This window comes from Lepidochelys kempii, chromosome 3 (genome assembly GCF_965140265.1).
Source record: "Lepidochelys kempii isolate rLepKem1 chromosome 3, rLepKem1.hap2, whole genome shotgun sequence".
Lineage (NCBI taxonomy): Eukaryota > Metazoa > Chordata > Testudines > Cheloniidae > Lepidochelys > Lepidochelys kempii.
In genome coordinates this window covers 134,146,983-134,167,408 of record NC_133258.1, presented here as the reverse complement: position 1 = coordinate 134,167,408, position 20,426 = coordinate 134,146,983, and the positions used below count along the sequence as shown (strand labels likewise).

The 20,426-nt window shown below is 43.6% G+C and overlaps 1 protein-coding gene across 4 annotated transcripts in view; it reads left to right on the top strand.

The window, feature by feature from the left end:
- The window catches only part of ARID4B (AT-rich interaction domain 4B), a 139,914-nt gene that overhangs the window by 49,128 nt on the left and 70,360 nt on the right, over positions 1-20,426 (top strand). For all 4 annotated transcript variants that reach the window (XM_073338149.1, XM_073338148.1, XM_073338147.1 and 1 more), the window contains exons 5-8: positions 39-129; positions 8,011-8,090; positions 13,752-13,843; positions 17,852-17,990. In XM_073338149.1, coding sequence (XP_073194250.1) covers positions 39-129; positions 8,011-8,090; positions 13,752-13,843; positions 17,852-17,990 — 402 coding nt within the window. The remainder of the gene's footprint in view (positions 1-38; positions 130-8,010; positions 8,091-13,751; positions 13,844-17,851; positions 17,991-20,426) is intronic.

Genomic DNA, 20,426 nt, shown 5'->3' with positions numbered 1-20,426 from the left:
AAGTTCTCAAAAGTTAAGTAGCTTTTATATTATTTTAGGTAGGATCTGTTGTAGAAGTAAAGAATCCAGATGGAACTTACCAGGAAGCTGTCATCAACAAATTAACAGATGCAAGTTGGTATACTGTAGGTAAGAGAAATGGATAACTATGTCCTCAAACTGGAAAGTACACATCAGAAAAATATCACCACTTGTCCAAAGATTATCAACACTTGATCTGTTTTAAATTTGAGAAAATGCCTTTGGGCTATAAATGTATTTAGAGAATATTGTCGATGGGAAGTAGTTAATAAAAACAAGATTTTGTATCTGTAGAAGCAGTTGTTTAACAGCGTTCCCTGTGCTGCACACTTTTGTCAAGATGATTTGATACTAGCATATGGACAGGCTTAAGCTCACGCTTTATGTACTGCAGGTAGTCCTATTTGAAGTCAATGGAACTGTGTAAAATTAAGCACATGCATAAATCTTTACAGGATTAGCACCATATAGAAAATTACATACTTGAGTACTTTTAAATAGCAAATAAGTAAATACTAGACCAGTAGACAAAGTTATTCAAAGTTGAGTTGTCTTATATTTAAAAGAGATTCACTCTAAAAAATGAGTTTCCTAACAAGATATGTGTTTTATTAGTCTAAAAAAGCAGTCTTCAAACTGTGGTACATATAGGTTGGTTTAATCAGAATAGAATCCAATCTAACTATGCTGATAAATTGTGACGGTTGTACACCAAATACTTTAGTTTTAGATGTGGTTCATTAGGTCCTCGTTTGAGAACTATTGGTCTGGACTCTAGAATATCTAATATGCTATATTGTAGCATGTACCTGCTTTTGACAGTAGTTAGAAATAATTCATGGTGCTTTTAAGTGTTACAACAACTTCAGTAACAGTTTACAGTACTTATTTTCCCCTAGTTTAGAACAAAGATAAAAGCTATCATAGCTCCTTTAAACAAGCACATAACAATGTTGATTTTTACTTTAATTTTTCCATTATCTAATCAAGTCCTAAAACATTTTTTCTGATGACTTAATCCAAATGCGCTAGCAAAGCTTGCTTTTCGTATGCCCAGTTCAGATGGCACTGGCTTTTCAGTGCTGTTTCCATGGCACGTCAACCAGTAAATGAGAGGTAGAAGGGTAGAGTACATGTAAAACTAGTTTTTCAGGTCTCAGGAACCAATACTCTCCTTAACACAGCCCTAATATAGGCAAATAGAAAGTACCAATTAAGGGTTTTTAAATTTTTTTTATTATTATTATTTATTTCTACTGAGAAACTTGTCCTCTCCCACCCTGAGCTCCATAACACAAAGAGATTAGGGGGAGACTGACTCCCCCTGATTGGCAGTTTTTTAAGGTGAAGGCTGCCTTTGACAGGTAGTCTCTCCCATCACATAGGCTAATGTTGGTGTGGGGATCTTGTGCATGGACCATGTTTTTGGCTAATCTAAATGAAGCTTATTTTGGACTCCATGACCTCTAAATTGGTAGACTGATTTGTTACACACGGGCGCATAATATAAAACAAGATTGAAAATACATTCATGCACATCATTAGCTGCAATTATGGGTAAAAAAAAATATTAGCAATTGTGACCATTTATTATTAAGGGTTGCTAATTGTAAACTGATGCTGGAGAACTGGCAGAGGAGAACTGACTTCAGGAAGCATGTGCTAAGTGAGTTCTGAGCAGAGTGATAGTTCAAGTGCTTGTCATGTCCATTCCATTCTAGGTATGTGCGCGCTTATGTGCAAAGTCGTTGGAGAGTTTTGCCTTAGTGGTATCCGTAGGGTCGGCAGTGGCACCCCCTCGAGTGCTGCGCCCAAGCGCTGGTATATAGGGGCCGCTGTTCCTACCCCCGCTCAGCTCCTTCTTACCTCCTGTGACGGTTGGTTGGAGCACCTTGTCTTTCCCATCGCAAGAGCATTAGCGGGTCTTCAACAGCCCATTTTCTGGCTTCTTTGTATATAGCAGGGGTGGCCAAACTGTGACTTGCGAGCCACATGCAGCTCTTTTGCAATTAAAGTACTGCTCGTGGAGCCCCCCATGCTTACCCCTCATTCTCCACCTATCAGACTTGTCGGGGGAGCTTGGGACCTCTGCCTTATATTCGGGTAGGGCTTCTGCCCAGTGGGGAGGGAGGTCTCGGGGCCTCAGCCCCACAGAGAACATGTGCCGGGGCTTGGGACTTCAGCAGGAGCAAGGCTGAAGCCCTGAGCTCCGGCAGGTTCCTCCTGCGAGGCAGAAGCCCCGGCAGGTATGCTCCAGCTCTCAAACTTCTGAAGATTGTCGTATGCAGCTCGGAGGGTCCATAAGTTTGGCCACCCCGGTATATAGTTTAGATACGTAGTTAGCCTTTAAGTGTGAAGTAGTTCGGTAGTTAGCGTCCCAGCTAGGACTTCACCCCGGAGTGGGGCATGCCCCGCTCTCCTGGTTTCAAATCATGCTCGTCATATAACAGGCAGATGCCTATTAGTGACCCCCACGACAGTTGTCTGAAGTGCTTGGGAGAGTCCCATAGAAAGGACAAGTGCAGAATCTGTAAGAACTTCACCCTAGACCCAGAAGGAATGGGATATCTGCTTGAGGGCACTCCTTATGGAGACTGCGCTTTGTCCTGCAGAGCCCTCCCACTCTGATCCCACAATGAGCAGCTTGGCATTGGTGCAGAGCGCACCTCCAGCACTGGCTCCGTCAGACACCGTTCCCCCTCATTGGTGCCGAAGAAGTGGCAAAAGAGGAAGAGCACCCCGGCACCGGAAGGAAAAGGACGTGTGTCAGGTCATGTGCCTGCCCCTAGGCTTCATGAGGACACTGCTGAGGTCAGACCCCCGAGACTGGCCAGGGATCCGCCTTCGACTCCCGGGAGCAGAAGGAGACCTAAGGCCCTCATTGCCTGAAGCGGCCCCAGTGGTTAAAGAATAAGCAGGCTGACACCATACCAGGTGCTAGACTCGGCTAAGGCCCCAATGCCTAAGGGCAAACCGGTCATGGGACTGCCCCATAGGGCAGTGGAGCACCCTCTGTCCCCGGACCACAGGCTTAGATCCCCGTCTCCGCAGCCTAGGACCCCTGCACCACATTCCCAGTCTCTGGTCAGAAGACCCAGGTCCCCGACGCCACGCTCTTCCCTTACAACACATGGGACACTGGAGTTGAAGCACCAGTCCCCCACCACCAGTACCCGTGAGCTGCCCGCCAAAGATCACCACTGTGCAAGTGACCCTTGCCCAGATGGTCTCCAAGAAGTTGGTCCCCACTGGGACGAGATCGCTTCTGGTCGCAGCACCGGTCTCCATCCCCTCGGTTCCACTCGTCAGGCAGGCACCGATCCTCATCCTTACCTCGCCAGTCACCAACCAGGGTCAGTTGGCAGACTCAGGCCTCGATGGCTCTGCCCTGGTCGCCATAAGGGCGATGGTCAGCCTCAGACTGGGAGTTCAGCTCCTCGCCAAGGAGGGGTGATTTGTCACCAAACTGTGAAGCTGACGCAGCACCTGCAGTGACGGCATGGCAGCAGGGACAGTGGTCCGCTCAATGGCCACACTGGAACTCGTGGCCGTGCCCATAATGCCGGTCCTGTATTCCCACCAGTCCTCCCTGACTGCCTTGGTCAAACCGCCGCAGGCACCAGAGTCGGAACACGGTACTGAATCCAACACGGGGGGCAGCACATAGGGATTCCAGCACCTAAGGAGAAGGAAGGGGAACCCGTCCCTCCCCCAGTGGTGCACTCGTCATCTCTGGACAAAGCAGTGGCGGGTCCCTCCCAAATGGGCAGCCCCCCCCGATGACTTTAAGGAGCACCAGGTTCTCCTTAAGAGGGTGGCTACCAACTTTAACTTAAAAATTGAGGAGGTCCCAGAGGAGTCCGATGACCTCTTTAAATTTATATCCACCGCCACTCCGGCCTGGGTCGCACTGCCCATCCACCCAGGAGTCCTTAAGATTGCTAGATCGCTGTAGCAGACCCAGTCTTCAATTCCGCCTACTTCTAAGAAGGCAGGAAAAAAGTATTATGTCCCTCTAAAAGGGTTTAAATATCTGTATACACACTCTCCAGAGGCATTACTAGTTGATATTGACCGCTATTAGTGAAAGGGACAGGCAGGGCCAAGTCAGTGGTACGCTGAAAAACAAAGATGCCAAGAGACTGGCATTTGGCAGAAAGATTTATTTGACGGCAAGCCTACAATTTCAGGTGTCTAACAGGCCCTGTTAGGCAGGTACAATTTTAACCTGTAGGACTCCCGTAGCAAATTCAAGGCGGACCTTCTGTGGGATCGAGCCCAGGAGTTTGCTGCTTTGGTGGACGAAGGCACAGCTGTGCCCAGGGGGGCCCTTCAGATGGACTGGGACGCTACTGACTCAGTGGCCAGGGTGCTTGCCTATGCGGTGGCCATGAGACGTACCTCCTGGTTGCAGTCCTCCAGGTTATCCCAGGAGATGCAGGCCACTATACAGGACCTCCCATTTGAGAGAACAGGTCTTTTCTCCGAGCTCACAGACTTGAGACTCCATGGCCTTAAACACTCCCGTGCCACCCTCCACTCCTTGTGCCTCCATACTCCTCACCAGGCCAGGAAGCCATTCCTCCCTCCAACTCCTCTGCCTCCGCAGTCTAGGTCCAGGGGTACCCACTGGCTGGGCACCTACAGGAGGAAGGATAGAGACCAGGGGGTAAGCAGCGACACCTGTCATCTTCCCATTCATTTGCTCAGCTTGGGTCTTTCAGAAGCAGTCATTTTGAGGGTGCGCTCAAGGACGATGCCCCAGTCACCTCCCACTCTTTCCTCAGCTGCCTTCACCCCTTCCGGTTGTCCTGGTATTAGCTGACCACGGGCCATTGGGTGCTCAAAGTAATGTCCTCAGGTTACATTCTGATATATCTAGAATGGAATCAACATGAACAAGCACTCGAAGAATTAAAAACGGTTACCTACCATTCGTAGTTTTTGTTCTTCGAGATGTGTTGCTCATGTCCGTTCCATTACTCGTCCTCCTACCCCTCTGTCGGAGTTGCTGGCAAGAAGGAACTGAGAGGGCTTAGGGTCGGCAGTGCCTATATATCAGCTTATGGGCGGGGCACTCAAGGAGTGCTGACACAGCCGACCCAACGGATACCGCTAAGGGAAAAATCTCTGATGACTGCAAGTGGGCACGTATACAGCTACAATGGAATGGACATGAGCAACACATCTCGAAGAATAACAACTACGAATGGTAGGTAACCATTATTTCTCTTTTAAAAGACATTGAAATTTTGTGAGATGAGTATGCTTTTCCAGGTAGGTATTACTACAAAGAAATTATCTGATAGAATAAGAAAGTAGGATGAGGGAGAGACATGGACAGAACAGAAGCCAAAATAGAATGAAGGGGTGGGAAGAGGCAGAATAATAGAGAAGGGTGTGGCCATGAAGAAGAGGTTTTCATAAGCAATGTAGAAGTAGACATGGGAATTAGTGAGCATGTGAGGTGGTGAAGCAATAGTGTATGGACATGTAAATAAAAAAAGTATACTTCTAAGTTCCAAATAGCCTGAAATTTGGATAGAATTGTAAAATGTGATGTGACAAATGCATGAAATCAGCAGTTTGCCAAAGTAAGTGATGTAGAAATAGATACAGGCTAAATAGTGGAGGCAGCTGGTGCAAGGAGTTGCAATTTGAGATTCAAAGTGACATATGCAGCTGTCAAAGATTGAGCCTGAGAAAGAAAGGGAAGGTGGAAGTAAAGAAGGGAGGAGAGAGCTGACCTGGAGATGTGATTGAAGATACTGTGCTTACCAGATTAGATGATACCCATCTTGTGGGATCAGTGAAAATTGGTATCACAGCTGCAACTTCATCGTGTCTAATACAGTTCTGGAGTGAAATGACATTCTTAGCAGCAGAAGATTAGGAATATACTTTATCAGGTGGGTGAATAGAAGCAGGACTGAAAAGAACTTTGGATATATTGGTATCTGTGGATCTGAGGAAAGTCTGGTTTAGAGCTAGGCATTCCTGTCAGACTCCATAATGATCAGTTTCCTTGTTCAGCAAGTTTGTCTAAGTTTACATTAGCACCCAGCCATCTTGAAGTACTGGGTGACATCACTAATTCAGAGAGTGACCTTGCTCACAAATTCCTCTGCCGAAAGCTTCACTTGGCAAATGGTAAACACCGTAGCAGTTATACAGCAAATTGTTACACCTTGGAGATTCATTCAGTTTGTGGCTCAAAGTCTTTATAGCATCATGCATTTGGGAGCTGCTTGAAAACTGTATGGTCTACAATACCTAGGCACAAGTGGAGAGCAGTTTAAAGGCACAAGTGGAGAGCAGTTTAAAGGCATGTCAACCTTCCTTGCTTTTGTGGGGCTAAGGCCTTGCCTACACTCAGGTTTTGATGTGGGTGTATGATTCTTTCCTACCAAAATAATCAGTACAATCCCTAGCTTGGGTCCAGTTTATATTACTATTATAACAAAGGTGCCTTTTACCAGTATGGGTTATTCCCTTTGCTATAGTAGTATACAGCAGTGGTTCTCAACCAGGGGCCTGGGGCCCCCTAGGGGGCCACAAACAGGTTTCAGGGGGTCTGCCAAGCAGGACCAGTGTTAGACTCGCTGGGGCTCAGGGCAGAAAGCCTAAGCCCTGCCATGCAGCACTGAAGCCAGGGGCCCTGATCCCTGCCACCTGGGGCTAAAGTAGAAGCCTGAGCAACTTAGTTTTGCGGGGCACCCTGTGGCTTGGTCGCCCGGGCAACTGCTCTTCTTGCTACCCCTTAACATCAGCCCTGACTTTTATATGCAGAAAAACACTTGTTTTGGCACAGGTGGGCCGTGGAGTTTTTATAGCATGTTGGGGGGCGGGGGGGGGGGGGGGGGGGCTCAGAAAGAAATGGGTTGAGAACCACTGGTATAAGGCACCTTTTATATACTGATAAGAGTCCACTCTGAGGTGTGGGGTTGTTACCATTTTACATGTTAACGATACCCATATATGGTTAAAGCAGTATTACTGGTGTATGGACAAGGACTAAGTCATGCCCTTGACACTTCTGATCTTTGTAACATCATTTGTGTATGTACAGGCACCTGACTTATTTGGTGTCTAGAGCTTTTGCATAGAGTTCTACATGTTCAAGAAAAAGCCTGCTGCTGGGCAAGTTCTCCTTTCTCTAAGATCTTGGAATAGCTGATTTGCATTTCAGTGACTTTCTCTGAAACCTTGACCTCTTGGTTTCCTTTGAAGTTTTCAGTTTCAGGATAGTTCTTTTAAATGCACTACACTACTGTACTTCTGTCTGATAGAAGGCTGGAAAGGTTGCCTTGCTGGCGTATTTTGAAGGTTTCCCACTGAGGTAAAGGAGAAGAATATGCAAGTGTGGCAGAGCTAGCATCTGCTTTCTATAGATCACACACGCTTTTTGGCCAGATAAGACATACCTCTTGTGGGGACTTCATGATGTTAAATGGCTTAACAAAAGAAAAGGAAGATGCTCTCTATTATTAGGATGCCCTGAGCCAGGGGTTGGGGAGGAGATAAATATATTAGGCAAAATAAACACAGTATACAGAGCCCAACTGCCCAGGATCCATAATGCAGGTACCTACCAAATTCGGAGCTTACCATGGAGAGTTTTCTCCTGTTGTAATCAGCTTGTGGAAACACATATGTTGTGGGGTTTGGGGTTACAGCCTAACTACACAAGTTCCCTGGAATAATAGGTGATCTCAATCCTCTAGTTCCCTGAAACACTTCTAGAACTATAGAAAAGTACAGTTACCATCTAGTTTGGTGCTCCCTCTTAGTGACGAAACTGGGGTTGGGTATGTCATGTTCAGAAATGGTGGTTCTCAAAGCCCTGTCCCAGAGAGTACTGGATTTTATACAGGAAAAATATTCAGGGAACTGAGCAAAGGATATTTCTGTAGCAGGAAAATACAGGGCAAGTATTTTTTTCAGTTTATTAACTAATAATTTGCCTTTCCTTTTTTCCCCTGGTGACAGTATTTGATGATGGGGATGAGAAGACTCTTAGACGCTCTTCTCTTTGCCTGAAAGGAGAGAGACATTTTGCTGAAAGTGAGGTAAGTGATTGCTGTCAAAATGAATACATCTTAATTCCACAGTGTTTATATTTAAAAATAATCAAAACAATGTCTTTCATCCCAATTTCATCAGTTTAATTAGTGCCTCAGACTTTCAAAGGCTAAATATATTAATGCTGCTAAAATGGTGACTATGCAAAATATAATCCACAAAATCTAGTTCATTCCTTTACACCCAGAAATAAGATTTGAGGAGTGACTTCTCCAAACTAAAAGTTGCCATCAAAATTGACATTTCATATTTATTTTTTGCATAATGGGGTTCAATAGTGATACTGCTTTATAAGTTGAATTATTTTTGCTATAAATACTTTTCTTAGCTTTCTCTGTAAGCATTGATTGAAGAAAGATACTGCGGTATAGTGCATGACACACATCATGATTTGTATCTTCTCACATAATTACACTTTAATGGGAGCTGATGCAAGTGACCATGTTAATTTGCAAGTGTTGTAATAGCTAATAAATTTGAAATCTGAGATACATCTGTGTACTGTTGTTTTAGGTAAATTATAGCCTCTTGTCACCTGTTACTTTGAAGAAATGTTTGTCCCTCCACAAATCAGAAATCTTTTCATATTTGTTTGATGGTCTAGCCTACAGACTAATTACTTCTAAAATATACACATACTTTCTAAACAATTACAGTGTTAAGTCAGACATTTTTCTGCTTATTACACAAGACTGTGTGAAAAGACAGACAAGCAGATGGACCAATATATGTGAACATGTTAAATTATGAAAGAGCTGTTTGAGAAAGAATTTTCCTGCTGAGCAGAATGCTTTCTGTGCTATACTCAATTGAGCATGTTGCTCAAATGTTGTGAACTGGGCATTTTTACTGTGCCTTTGTTAAGGTGCTCAGATGCTCTCACTAAAAATTCCAAGTGTATGTGCCAAACATTAAGCTCCTAAATACCTAAATATGGATTTAACTATAAGTCGCCTAATTTTCAAAGATGATGAGCATCTGCTGTTCCTGTTGAATTTTAGTGATTTGTAGATGCTCAGTACTTCTGAACATCGGGCTGCTTATATATATTAAATATGGGGTTCGGAACCTAACTTTGGGAATCCAGATTTGAAAATTTTGGCCAAGATTATTATATAGGTTAATCTACCTCCCTGCTGTCTGAACAAGAATGTCCATCAGTCCAGATTATTGTATCTGATTTGCAGAAATCTAATTAAGGTAACCTCTCCTACTTTTCATTTTGCTAGTCCGTTTTCTTTTCAGGTATCTGAGCACTTGGTGTTTAGCCAAAAAATCACTGATTTTCAGTTCCCTCACTGTCATTGGGGGTTTACTCTGCAGTTCTACAAATTGGTTCATGATAGTATTCCTTTACACTTGAAGTTAAAATTGCACCTCCACTTTCTTCAGCACTTAGGCTATGTCTAAGCTACAGTAGAACCTCAGAGTTATCAACCCCTCAGGAATGGAGGTTCTTCATAACTCTGAACAAAACGTTATGATTGTTCTTTCAGAAGTTTGCAATTCAACACTGACTTAATACAACTTTACTATGCAGAAGAAAAATGCTGCTTTTAACCATCTTAATTTTAATGAAACAAGCACAGATAGTTTTCTTATCTTGTCAGATCTTTTTTTAAACTTTCCCTTCTTTTGTTTTAGTTGTTCACCTTTAACACAGTACTGTACGTTACTAGCTTTTTTGTTTTGTTTCTGCTGCTGCCTGATTGAATACTTCTGGTTTCAAAGGAAGGATGTGGTTGACCAGTCAGTCATAACTCTGAGGTTCTAGTGTACATCATTTACAGCGGTGCAGCTGCACTTCTGGTCAAGATGCTCTAGGCCGACAGGAGCGAGCTCTTCCGTTGACTTAATAACTCCTGCCTCCATGAGCAGTGGTAACTATGTCAGTGGGAGAAGCTCTCCCACTGACATAGCACTGTCTACATCAGTGCTTAGGTTAGTGTAATTTACGTTGCTCAGGGTTGTGGATTATTCACCCCCCTAAACAAGGTAAATTACGCCAAAGTAATTTGTAGCGTAGACATAGCCTTAGAATTATGCCACAGTGCTGTTCTCTTGTTCTGAGCTAGGGTTTTAATTCTGTCCATGCCCATCATTCTGTGTTGGGTAAATATGCAACGTCTATCACAGTAACAGACAGATGTGCGTTTGCTTTTTGGTTTGAAGGTGGGGGGGCTTCATCAGCTGCAGTGAGTTCAGTCTGACCTACTGTGATGGGGTTGGGACTCACCACTGCAGCGCCTCCTGCTGGTGACTCTGGGAATTTGCTCAGTCCATGTGGAGCGCCCTGTACTGGTGGTGTCCAATCCATCTCACGCCTTCCGCTGGCATCTGAACCTGCATTGCTCCCCGCTTGGCAGTGTCCTCTTCAGGACACTGCCCTCCAGCAGTGCCCCTTAGTCCATGCTCACCCCATTCTGGGGTTGTGGGGGTGTTAACAGCAGTCTCCTGGTTTGCCCCTGTCACAGTGGCCAACCACACCCCTAAAGTCTAACCCCTTCCCTCAGGGGTCTGGTGCAGTCCGTTATGGCCACTTCCCACAGCCAGGTGCGAGATAAGAGGGAAGGGGGGACCCAGGCCCGCCCACTACTCTGGGTCCTGACCCAGGGACCCTCTAGCAACAGCCTCCATACCCTCCTTCTCTCCCCTCATCTGTCCGCTGTCCTTGGGTCACTTCCCCTCTAGGCCCTTCTGATCAGGGCCCACAGCCCGGCAGGTAACAGGCTGGAGCTCTCTTATGCTCCCCTGACCTTCCCTGCTGGAGGTCTGGGAGAGACTGACTACTCCTCTCATGGGCAGCCTTTATATAGGGCTGAGCCCAGCCCTGATTGGCCACCTCTTGCCCAACCCTGATTGGCTCTCTAACAGGCCCTCCTTGATTGGCTGCCGCTTTACGCAGCCTTTCTGGCCTGTCTTTGCCCACTCTCACAGGGGGGTGGGGCCACCACACCTACATAATATTTTTTAATGAGAATCTGATGTATTCTTCATAGTTTGAAACTAGCATAGCATTGAGAATGGTAAGACAAAGAAAGTTTTCACACTTCTTGAAGTGTAATGTGGTAACATTTGTTTATTGTGTAACTAACTGGGGGAAATATCTCATCTCATATTTTTTGTGACTATGATTCATGCCTTTATGTGTGTAGATATGATGGGCTACTTGCTATGGAGTTAAATCAAAAGGTTAAAGGAACCAAGTAGGAAAGGTATAATAACGGCCTAGATAAGGGCATCCCAAGGAAAACACAATAGTCAGGTTTATTATCATGAATAGCGACTCCTCAGCCCCAAACCTGGTGACATAGCTGTTTTGCCAAGGCTAGGAAGAGGGAGAGAAAAGGGAACACTAAGACATTACAGGACCCGGGATATAGAAAAGGATGAGGGTTGTGTGAGTGGCCAGAAAACTGCCCAGGAAATGACAGGAAGAGCTGACAGGCTGGCAAGGGGACACACACAAAGAGAAAGAGCCTGCTGCAAGCAAGACAGTTTGTTATTTTCAGCTGGAGATGGAGGTTGGCTGGAGTGAGGGAAACTTAAAAATCTGACAAGGAAAGATTAGGGTGTAAGTAAGACCCACGTGTATATGCCTTTTATTGTTTTTACCCTTTAATCTGTGTGCTTTGTACCATTGGGGGAGGAATAAAAAACCCTGTATTTTGAAGATGTGTTCTTGAGTCACTTTAATCAGCTCCTGGGTGCCAGGAGTGAAAGAGCTTACAGGCATCAACTGCAGTTGGGCCTATTTCATTTCTACAGTTGGGAGAGGTGCACTGATGCTCAGAGACCAAATCCCAGAGTAGTTGGTTGTATGGTTCCATCCAGTGATGAGCTGCCAAAATCTTAACAGGTTCCCTCCTCACCCTATGAGAGGGTCGTTGCCCACCCCCACACCCCGGGACTCCTGCCCCATCCAACCCCCCCGCGTTCCTTGACGCCCCCCCCAGTACCCCTGCCCCATCCACCCCCTCCCCTGTCCCCTGACTGCGCCCAGAACCAGGCAGGAGGGTCTCGTGGGCCACCATAGTGGGTGCTCACCCTATCCTAAGAGCTAGAGGCACCTGCGGGGGGGACGAGGTGGGGAGTCCTGGCGGTGCTTACCTGGGGCAGCTCCCAGGAAGCATCCGGCAGGTCCCTCTGGCTCCTAGGGAAAGGGAAGCGTAGCTGGGGGGGAGCATGGGGAGCAGCTGTTCCCCCACTGGTCACATCAAAAGTGGCGCCTTAGGCGCCGACTCCCTGGGTGCTCCGGGGCTGGAGCACCCACGGGGAAAATTGGTGGGTACAGAGCACCCACTGGCAGCTCCCCACCCCTTGCCCGGCCCCAGCTCACCTCACCTCCGGCCGAGCTCACCTGGGCCTGAGCAGGAAGCCGCTGCTTGTTTCTCAGCCTACCTCGGCTTCCCGCGTGAACAGCTGATTCGCTGGAAGCCTGGGAGGCGGAGAAGCAGAACGGGGCGGCACGTTCAGGGGAGGAGGCGGAGTGGAGGTGAGCTGGGGCCAGGGGTGCGGCGGGGAGCTGCTGGTGGGTGCTCTGGAGCACCCATGGAGTCGGCGCCTAAGGCACCACTTTTGGCGGGTTAAATTTAGAAGCCCTTTTAGAACCAGTTGTCCCTCGCGGAACACCCTGTTCTAAAAGGGCTTCTAAATTTAACAACCGGTTCTAGCGAACCAGTGCGAACTAGCTCCAGCTCACCACTGGTTCCATCTAGAGTGAGGTACAAGACACAGGGCCTGTCACTTGAGGGTATACTTGAGAAGGACTAGAAGGGCTCTAAGAGGCAGTTTGCCCCTTAACTGTGTCAACTTCCATTGTTATTCAACTTGTTATTTAAATAACAATAAAATATGCCAATAGAAAAAGCTCTAGGTGCCCTAAAAACCAATTATTTACAATTGTGAATGATAATAGAGAACAACTTCTCCATAAGACTCCAATTTCAAAGGCTTGCTCTATAAGGTACTGTAGGTCTCTGAGATCCTTTTTTTTCACCCTCATGCAGAAAAGACCTAAATTAAGATCTGCTCTCTCAGCCTTTCCAGCCAGTACCCTCTTCCTAAGTACATCTGGTTTATAATCTTTGAGAAACATGTTGTTCTTGCCAGACTCTGTTCTTCTTTCTTGCAAGAACATAGTTGTGGAATATTTTGTCATTAATTAATAAGAAAGTTAGCTTATTTTGGTTTGCCGGTCTCTGTTGGTCAGCCTTGCTAACTTCAGTTTTTCTACGAGGGACCTTTGTCCATTTCCCTTACATGTATAATTGGGATGTGGATCTGCGGGTGCTTCAGAAGCAGAATGTGCTTCATCTAGCAAGGGGAAAGGAGTATCTCATATCAGGATGTCAGTCCCGCTGCCTGAGTTTGTTCTCCTTTACTGATAAGTGGTCTCAGAATAGGGCCTTCAGGGTGTGTGTGTGTGAATGGGCACGTGGAAGAAGGTAGTTGCTGTGAAATGTTAATTTCTAAAAGACAAGGCCATTGTTTTTAAAGCAGTGTCTCTGCTCTGAGTACATTGTCTGTAGGGAGACTTTCCATTTACAAAAAATACATTTATTAAAGTATATACAAACTTAGACTTGGTATAAACTCTTGAAAAATTATTGGTTTGAGTTTTAATGAGTTTAATGATCTTCCAACAGACATTAGATCAGCTCCCACTCACGAACCCTGAACATTTTGGTACTCCTGTCATAGGAAAGAAAACAAACAGAGGAAGGAGATCTAATCATATGTAAGTTAAATATCTTTTCAATCATTTGTTTGAGCTCTGCATTAATTTACCTTCTTATATTGTGTCATTAATTCCAGAAGTTTTTGTATATTTCAGACTTCTATAAATTTTTAAGATACTTAGCAAGTTGAATGAAAAGTGACATTATTCTAAAGTTGAAGAGTAAGTCAGGAAATAATTTCTCCTGCTTTGCTGTACTGCAAGGATTGCAACAAGTACTCAATGTGTTTTCCAGCTAGCACAATTTCACTGTTCATTGTGGACAGGAATTTTATAAAGGGGGAAAAAAAGAAAAAAACATGCAATAGATTTCCCTCTGGCAGGATACTAGCATAGGTTCTGAAAACAGTAGCTGAAATTGTGTTCGGCTCTATCTGTTTGAAAACTTTTTCAAACAGTTACAAATCTATAGCTGTAGCTGACAAGAGGGCTTTTTAGCCTCTAGGCTCCCAAAGCAGTCTTTTGGGAATTCTTTACATAATTCTTGTCCCATGGGTAAAGATTGTTCACCCTTTTCAAAAGAGTACAACATTTGCAACCAAATGTGACATTGAAGAATAAACTGCTACAAATATGGTGGCCAAATTTCCGTGGAACCAAACATCTTGATATTCATGATCTACAGAAAATCTACATTAAAATCTCGGTTGAATAATTCCTCTTTCTTTTGCGTTAACAGCTCCAATGGTGAGCAGAAGTTATTAACACAGTTATCAGAAGTTGTTATTAACCCAAGTTACTGCTCTTTTAGCTTTGTAATTGGACCTTTTGGATAGTATCTGCAAAGCAATGTTCAGTATTTTGCTCTGTGGAATTCATTTGTCAGCTTTTACTCCTGGGGGAATTCTGCACAAATATTTTAAAATTCTGCATATTTTATTTATCAAAATAACACAATATAATTACGCCAGTTTTAATTATTTTGGTCATTTATTTTGAAATACCTGTCAGCAAGTATGTCTGTAACAATACAGACAACCAAATAGTTTCAGGAAATGTTTTCTGAGAAAGACATTCATTACTAGGCATATTAATACAAAACTTTGAGTAATAATTCATTTAAACTACAATCCAGAAACATATTTCCTGCTCCCCTCAGAAGCAATGCAAAGGCTTGGGAGTCAGGGGTAACAGGGAGCTGAGGGAGAGGGAAGTAATTGCCAGGAAGGAGCCTGGAGTGAACCTGGAAGGTGGTTGGGTACGGGTGGGAGAAATATGAAACAGTTGGGTTTTTTTTGGAGGGGGTAGGGATTGTTAGGGAATTGGGGAGTCTCCCCCATGCAGACCCAGGCTGACCCCTAGCCTCTCCCATTCAGTCAGGTACATCTATCCCCATTCCCCATTTGTCCTTGCACTCCCACTCAGCTACCCCTCCTCCCTGTTCCTATGTGTCCCTTCACCCCCACTCAGCCATCCCTCCTCCCCCATCCCCATGTGTCCCTACACCACCACTCAGCCATCCGCTTCCCTTTGTCCCCATGTCACCCTGCATCCCCACTCCCATTCAGTCCCTGGTTCAATGCTGTCACCCCACTAGCTCCTGTGCTCCCACCTCAGTCTCCCCCCCCCCACACTAGCCCTTCTGAACCCCAGTCTATGTGACCCACCAGCAGCCCCATGTGCCCCGCTCTGTCCATCCCCTCCATACCTTGAGGTTTCTTACCTTAGTCCTGAGGGCAAGGCACTGTGAGGAATGCAGTCTCACATTCCCTGTCCGTGGCTGGCTGAGCTGACTACCTTCTCTTCTGGTGCCATAGCAGCCCCGATGGGGAAAAGGTGTAATTTCAGTGCCTCTCCAGCAGAATGTATTTTTTGCAGAGAAAAAAAAATCTGCAGGGGACATAAATTCTGCATGTGGTCAGTGGTGCAGAATTCCCCCAGGAGTAAGCTTTGGACTAGAGCAATTGACTGAAGACATTACCACAACCAAAAAGGCTATCCTAGTGCTTCAGTGTTCCTATTAAAAAATGCACTTCCTTCCAAAAAACAGAGAAAAGGGGATTTCTGAAGATTTCAAACTGCAGAATTGACCATCTGGTTCTACTGCAAACCGTACTTCTTGGAAGCAGACTAAAACATTTTGTGCTGTAGTGGGAAAAAAATAACTATATACAGTAGAAGTGGGTTTTATCAAGAATTTCAAAAGGCCTTATGATTCCTTTTTTAGACATTCTGTTATTTTTCAAACAGTAAAATTGCCGATCCCTGAAGTCTTCAGCAATAAATTTAGTACTTAAGAAAGATGTGCTTCACAAGAATACAGTAGGGTCACTTTCGTTCTGACAGGTGCTTAAGAAGACATTTAAATAGTCATTTTTTTAAAATACTGCTTATATTAAACTCTTCCCTTGTTCATAATACTCTTAAATGTGTTTGATTTTTATACATTTTATTCTTTTTGGTACATTGAGCCTGCCCCATTGGAATAACAGAGCTTGAAATTAACACGTCTTTTCACTTAACTTCCTTGTTTGCACCAGCATCATCAATGATGTTTGGAGGGCTCTGTGAATAAAATTTTACTTTAGAGGCAGCATATTTACACATGAGCCCAAACCATTGTTCTTCACCCTCAGTACATTAGTTTGTGATTGATTGCTTCACCTTTTGCTTCCAACTGACTTATGGCAGAGTCAGTTTGATGTACTTTCCTCAGTCTGTCTCTCTCTCACTAAAACTTATTTTCTCTGGGTGTTTGTCTGTATAGACATGGTCACAGCAGAGACAGCTCCCTCTGTTATTTTTATCTTATTGTCGACACTGACTGAACTGAAGTAAAGGAAAGGCAAATTGTGCCCACACTGACGGAAAGCTCAGCAGCAATTTCTCTATTGCCCCACTCCCCTGCTGTCCCTCCACCATACTGACTGATCTGACAAAGACATTGGGGTTACCGACGACTCCTCCTCTTTCTACAAGAGGTTCCAAAGTCTTATGAAGCAGCCTGAAAGACTTCTTTAAAAATATTATCAATGTATGCAATTGCTATTTAAAAAAAAATGGGGAAAAATGCTTAACAACATGATAAAGAAGGAAACGAAAAGATATATTTGGGAGGGAAATTGAGACATGTAACACTTTTTTTAAATCCTCCAGTTATTCACCTTATCTCACACTTCAGTCATTGGAGAACAGACCACTAAAGAATAGCAAAATTGTATTGAAAGGTGACACAGAAGAAGGCGTCTTTCCTATCTATCTAGCCATTAAATCCTCGGCCCTTTCTAGTTGTAAAACTTTGCTTATAAGTTCTCCTAGCAGCCAAGTCCAAATAATACAGATTTCCAAAGGACAAGATTTGTGAGGAGTCTGTCCCAAAGGCAGACCTTTTCTTGGTTTCAGTTCTACCAGGTTCTCCATTCTAGTTGAAAGAAACTCTATTCCTAAAGAGACACTTGAGGCCCCTGAAAATGTTCGACTATTCTGATTTCTGGCTAACTGATTCAGTTCTCTCCCTTCATGTAGCCTGAGCATTGCTGGACACTTCAGTGTCACAGCTAAACACAAGGGTTGCTGTTAAGCTTTGCTTCCTTTTCTTCATGCTGTGGAGTTTCCATATGTGTTAACTACTTAAGTTAAACAGTCTGTTCCACCTGCGTTTAGCTGTGGCACGCTGAGTACATTTCCCAGACCTGAATAAGAGCTCTGTGTAAGCTCGAAAGCTTGTCTCTTTCACCAACAGGAGATGTTCCAATAAAAGATATTACCTCACTCACCTTGTCTCTCTGGAAAAAAAAAAAGAAGGCATTTAAAGATTTAATAAGTTCTGTGATTTGGGTTTTTATGCTGTGGTGATCAAACTGCATCCTGAAAATTCTTTGGAGTTACAGTATGTGGAGCCTTTTCTATTTTTGTAAATTTCCTATAGTAAATTGAAAAAAAATCTCCTCTTATCCATGCTTTAATTTCGTTTCAGATAGTTAGCTTTGTACCCTCTCTGATTGGCAGGTTATAAACCTATACACTATCATGAAGTTTAGTTTAAGTCTCTCTTGTTTCCCATTGTAGCCCAGAAGAAGAATCTTCATCCTCATCCAGTGATGAAGATGAAGATGATAGGAAACAAACTGATGAACTACTAGGAAAAGTCGTGTGTGTAGACTATGTTAATGTGGATAAAAAGAAAGTTCTGTGGTTTCCAGCCTTGGTAAGTGTTTAATTTTTATTTTGTAGAGGCTTTTAATCTTTTATAAGCACCAAATGAATAGTAATTGTCCTTTTTTCTTTGTCCTGTGTGGCTCACATGCAACCAATGTACACAATAGTATGTTTCTTAACATTAAACAGTATCATAGTTGTCCAGGGGAAATATATATCAAAAAAGTTTGCTAATAAAAGCAAATGCTAATGTGGTTGTAATCTTTCAAATAATCAGACTTACTGATTTTCTTAATTTCACTTGAATAACTTGTGTTAATTAGGGCTCACTGCTAAATAACCAATGTTAGCTTTTCTAGATTACTGTGATTTTTATTTCAATACCAAGATTCATTAAAAGGGATAATTTAAGAAATGCTCAGTAACTGAATAAGTACCTTATTTTGTTCTTCCATGATCTTTCTAGCTGAATACAAAGATAGATTACTATCATGTTTTAAAGGAAATTTCCACTTAACTATCTTTGACTAAATATCTGATTTTAACTAATGCTTTTTTTTTTTAACTGAAAACACCTAAAACACCTAAAACTTCATTTGCATCTGGCCGGTATACTTAGAAAATGGTTTTCTCATACATAGTATAAGAATGGCTATGAATTTTTCATTGTGAGGTATTCTGCTCATTTCTCTTTGGCTCTTGGGGCAGACTTGCTGAAGACTCTTTATTTTTCTTTTTAGCAAAGAGGCCTGTGCACTCCCTCTGTTGAAAAGTTGCTGTACTGCACCAACAGCCCTGGTGAGTGCAGTAGCTGTCATCTTCTGCTCTCACTCTGAAACTTGCTACTCCCCTCCTCCTGTGGCTTGCTGTGCAGTCCAGTGGCTTTCCGAGGGAGTGCAGCAGTGCCTGTTGAGGTCGGGGTGAGGAGGCTCGGAGGGGAGAATCAACAAAGCCGGCAAAAGCTAGCCAAAAAAGGGCAGAATATCTAGCAGTGAGATGTTTCAGAGTAACAGCCGTGCTAGTCTGTATTCGCAAAAAGAAAAGGAGTACTTGTAGCTCACGAAAGTTTATGCTCAGATAAATTGGTTAGTCTCTAAGGTGCCACAAGTACTCCTTTTCTTTTAGCAGTGAGATGTTCTTGTCAGTGGATGGTAGCATTATGAAAAACTAAAAATAAGTAAAGAAATAAAACATTTTACTTAATTGAAGGCTGTACTTAAAACTATGGTGGCGTATCCCCATACCTCCTGTTCAGTACCTCTTGAGACAATCAGTTCTATTAGTTTAAACCTTTTTATGTCCCTTTGGTTGGACAGGCTTCCTGGACACACTCATAACTGATCAACAGGTTCCCTTGATTGTACCTTCGGCACCCTCCAGTAGGATTGGGTTTATCTGAAAATCAATGGTAGTGTTACTCAAGGTAGCTGGGAGATAAGATCTTCAAGTATAGCTGGATTGGTTACAATGCATCTTTCCAGGGTCTTGGTGAAGGCAGGAGATGTTTCTTTTGGCTTTTTCTTGGAGATTAAAATAGCTTGGTATTTCTTGGAAATTATTAGGTAAACAAAATAAGTATTCTCTGGGGTATTTGTCCTGTGGATTACAAATCGAGAAGTTTAGCAATATTTTTTAATCACCACATATCCCTCTCTCACAGAGACCAAAGGGGCAGTCATTATTTAAAACTACAGCATACTTCAAAGTTAGTTCAGTAGTGCAGCACGGTTTGCAAATAAAACTTCCCCACCACTGTGACCAAAACCCAGCAATTTTAATCTCTCAGGTTGTTGCCAGTGTAGCCAATAACATTAGCCATAATAATAACATAGTGTTGTCTCTGTTGCTTACCTGGACAATCTGGAACTGAGAAGAAAGTCTCAAAAATAAGCCTCTACTTGAATTGGCAAAATGAAAACTTCCATGCTTAGGACAGGTTATTTTCAGAGTTTTTAGTGCTGTCCTAGTCAGCACAGATTATTTTACACAAAACTTTATTCCACAGAGATCTACCCTTTGCAAGCCACTGTCAGAGTAATACATATGGAGGGGAGGGTTTGTAAGTAGTCATAGTTCAGAAGCTCTGTCCTACTCTCAAGTATGAAGTTTACATTTCCCCACATAGTACTGTTGTGCGAATTTCCCACGGGTTAGAAAGTAGAACATCACTCTTACGAAATTTCATAGGACAACATAGTTGTTGTTCAATGTACTTAATTTTCTTAAAAAAAGGTTTCAGAGTAGCAGCTGTGTTAGTCTGTATCCGCAAAAAGAAAAGGAGGACTTGTGGCACCTTAGAGACTTAGAAATTTATTTGAGCATAAGCTTTCGTGAGCTCACGAAAGCTTATGCTCAAATAAATTTGTTAGTCTCTAAGGTGCCACAAGTCCTCCTTTTCTTTTTAAAAACAAGGGTGTGTGTATGGTTTTTTCTCAAAAAAGTAATCTTAGTCAGAAGTATTCTGGTTGGTTGTGGGTTTAACTGC